The sequence below is a fragment of the Protomyctophum parallelum genome, assembly GCF_964188405.1.
Source record: "Protomyctophum parallelum genome assembly, chromosome: 1".
In the NCBI taxonomy this organism is placed as follows: Eukaryota; Metazoa; Chordata; class Actinopteri; order Myctophiformes; family Myctophidae; genus Protomyctophum; species Protomyctophum parallelum.
The window spans coordinates 15,256,322-15,258,821 of record NC_139697.1 but is presented as its reverse complement, the minus strand read 5'-3'; the positions used below and the strand labels follow the sequence as shown (position 1 = coordinate 15,258,821).

The 2,500-nt window shown below is 43.9% G+C and overlaps 1 protein-coding gene across 1 annotated transcript in view; it reads right to left on the bottom strand.

The window, feature by feature from the left end:
- The window catches only part of LOC310859616 (regulating synaptic membrane exocytosis protein 2-like), a gene marked incomplete at both ends in the record, with an annotated part of 49,995 nt that overhangs the window by 23,805 nt on the left and 23,690 nt on the right, over positions 1-2,500 (bottom strand). Inside the window, one exon of the mRNA XM_083766250.1 lies at positions 1,490-1,661. Coding sequence (XP_083622376.1) covers positions 1,490-1,661 — 172 coding nt within the window. The remainder of the gene's footprint in view (positions 1-1,489; positions 1,662-2,500) is intronic.

Below are 2,500 nucleotides of genomic sequence, written 5' to 3'. Positions count from 1 at the left end.
ACAACACTGTATGTCCTTGGTTAAAAAAATAAAAACAGCACTGTCCATAGTTTTTAAATAAATAAATACAACAGCACTGTCCATGGCATGTGTGCATGCATGCATGCGTGCGTGCATGCGGGTGCAGTACGTTGTTCAGACTAGTCATTGGTCCGACAAACGACAACCCACCTCATACCCCAGGGCTATTCAACTGGCGGCCCGCGGGCCAAATGCGGCCCGCGGAGCGCCCCCTAGTGGCCCTTGGAATAATAATAAAAAAAAAAAAAAAAAAAGAAGCTTTTTTTTTTTTTTTTTTTTTTTTTAAGAGAGAAAGTTACAGGTATGATGTGCGCGATATATAAAGTGCTAGATTATCATAATGACAGTAATCAGCCATAGTTGTTTCTAGGGGTGGGGGGCGAGGGGGGAAGCCCCACCCCATGGGGCCCGCGACCCGCAATTGTATTTGCGCGCGCATGAGACTGGACCATGGTCTTATTCAAAACTTATTTATACTACTTATTATTTGTGGACCTTCAGCATTTCTAGTTGAGGACCCCTGGCCTACATAGATCTTTGTGTTTAAACACAAAATACATTTGTAGAATCCAAAAAAATCCGCGCTTCGCGCGCACGCTTGCGGCCCTCCACACACAATCATTCTACAGTTGTGGCCCCCGACCTAATCTAGTTGAATACCCCTGTCATACCCTAACCTAACCATAACCGCAAGCACGGGAGCAGACGCTAGTCCGACATGCGGACACATGTCGGACCAATGCTCCGTCGGAATTACATGCGGTCCCCCGTGCATGCGTGTGTGTGTGTGCGTGCGACGTGCGTGTACTGTGTACTAACCTAGCCTGATTATCAGACTGTAGCTTTCTTGAAGCTTCAGTCTGACATTGTCTCCTGTCTGAGCGATTTCAAGGGGGAGAGGATTAGAATTTCCCTCAACCCAATAGCCATTGTTATTGTTTTTCCCTCCTTCCTCGTGTGTGTTGCGCTGTGTGATGACGCTGAAAACGGGCCTCGGCGCTGTTTGGTTGTTCGTTAGACCCACCCCCACCACCGATTCTCATTGGATAATACATTTTTGTACCAAATAAATTATAGGTTCACAGTGCAACACCAGACCAAGAGATGCAGTCCACTCAGAGAGTGGGCGGGATCTTTGGTCTGGATCCAGGCTAATACTAACCCATTTTGGGCGGGAACCCATTTTGGTGTTAGCATCATGTCGTGCTTTAGCTATTGAAAAATAGCAGATCTACAAGCTCATAGCGTGCCACCGAGTGGCGCGCTACGAGCTTGTAGGTCTGCTATTTTTGAAAAATCAAAGAGCGACTGACATAGAAGACATTTTTAGAATCTGATCTCAGGTCAGAATGGAAAACTGTCAGGATGTAGAAGACATTTTTAGAATCTGATCTCAGGTCAGAATGGAAAACTGTCAGGATGTAGAAGACATTTTTAGAATCTGATCTCAGGTCAGAATGGGACTAACCTCTCCCAGGAACTGGCTCTCCTCATCGCGGACACAGGCCTGGTCCCAGACAGTGAGCTCCAGCATCCTCTGTCTGAACTCCCTCTGGTGGACGGGGCCGTACATGAAGGTCTGGTTCCACTTGGGCTCCAAACACTTCCTCACTGTCTTACTGCGACGCTTGCTCTTATCACTGCGCAGACAGACAGACAGGCAGACAGACAGACAGACAAATAGTGAATATTTGTCAAGTGGGTTCACCACAAAAAATGTAATGACATTTTCTTAGACCTGAAACCCAGTAATGTTTTTATACTTTTATTAGTTTTAACTAGAACTAAGATGAGAGAACATATAATTGGCTTCACTGCACTGGCTTCCGGTTGTTTTTAGGATTGATTTTAAAAATAATTTTACTTGTGTATAAAGCTCTCAATGGTCTCGCACCTTCCTACCTACATGACTGCCTGCCTAAATATGTCCCAAACCGCCCCCTAAGGTCTTCCACTGCTGGCCTGCTCGCTTTGCCTAAAGAAATGTCAACTAAAAAACACGGGGAAGCAGCTTTTTGCTTCTACGGGCCGACGGCATGGAACAAGCTCCCACTGTACCTTCGTCAGGCAGCCTCTGTAGACATTTTTAAAGCACAGCTCAACTTCTACAACATTGCTTTTAATTGATCTTTTATTTTTTGTTATTCACTGAGCTGCATTTCATGTCATGAAAGGTGCTATACAAATAAAGTTTTATTATTATTATTATTATTATTATTATTATTATTATTATTATTATTATTATTATTATTACTCTATCCATGTCGAACACTTTCTGTTGTTAGATCAGTGCTCGATAAGCGAGTGTCAGCAAACTCCAGACGACAAAATACAACGCACTGGGTGGGAAACTGCCAGGAGTTCAATGGCATACTGGCAGTCAATGCGAGCCAGCTGGACCAGCTTACTAAGAAACTATTTATAAACTATTGCAAACTTTGTCAAATAAAATGTCCAGGAAAATAAAAGAAGACTGTAT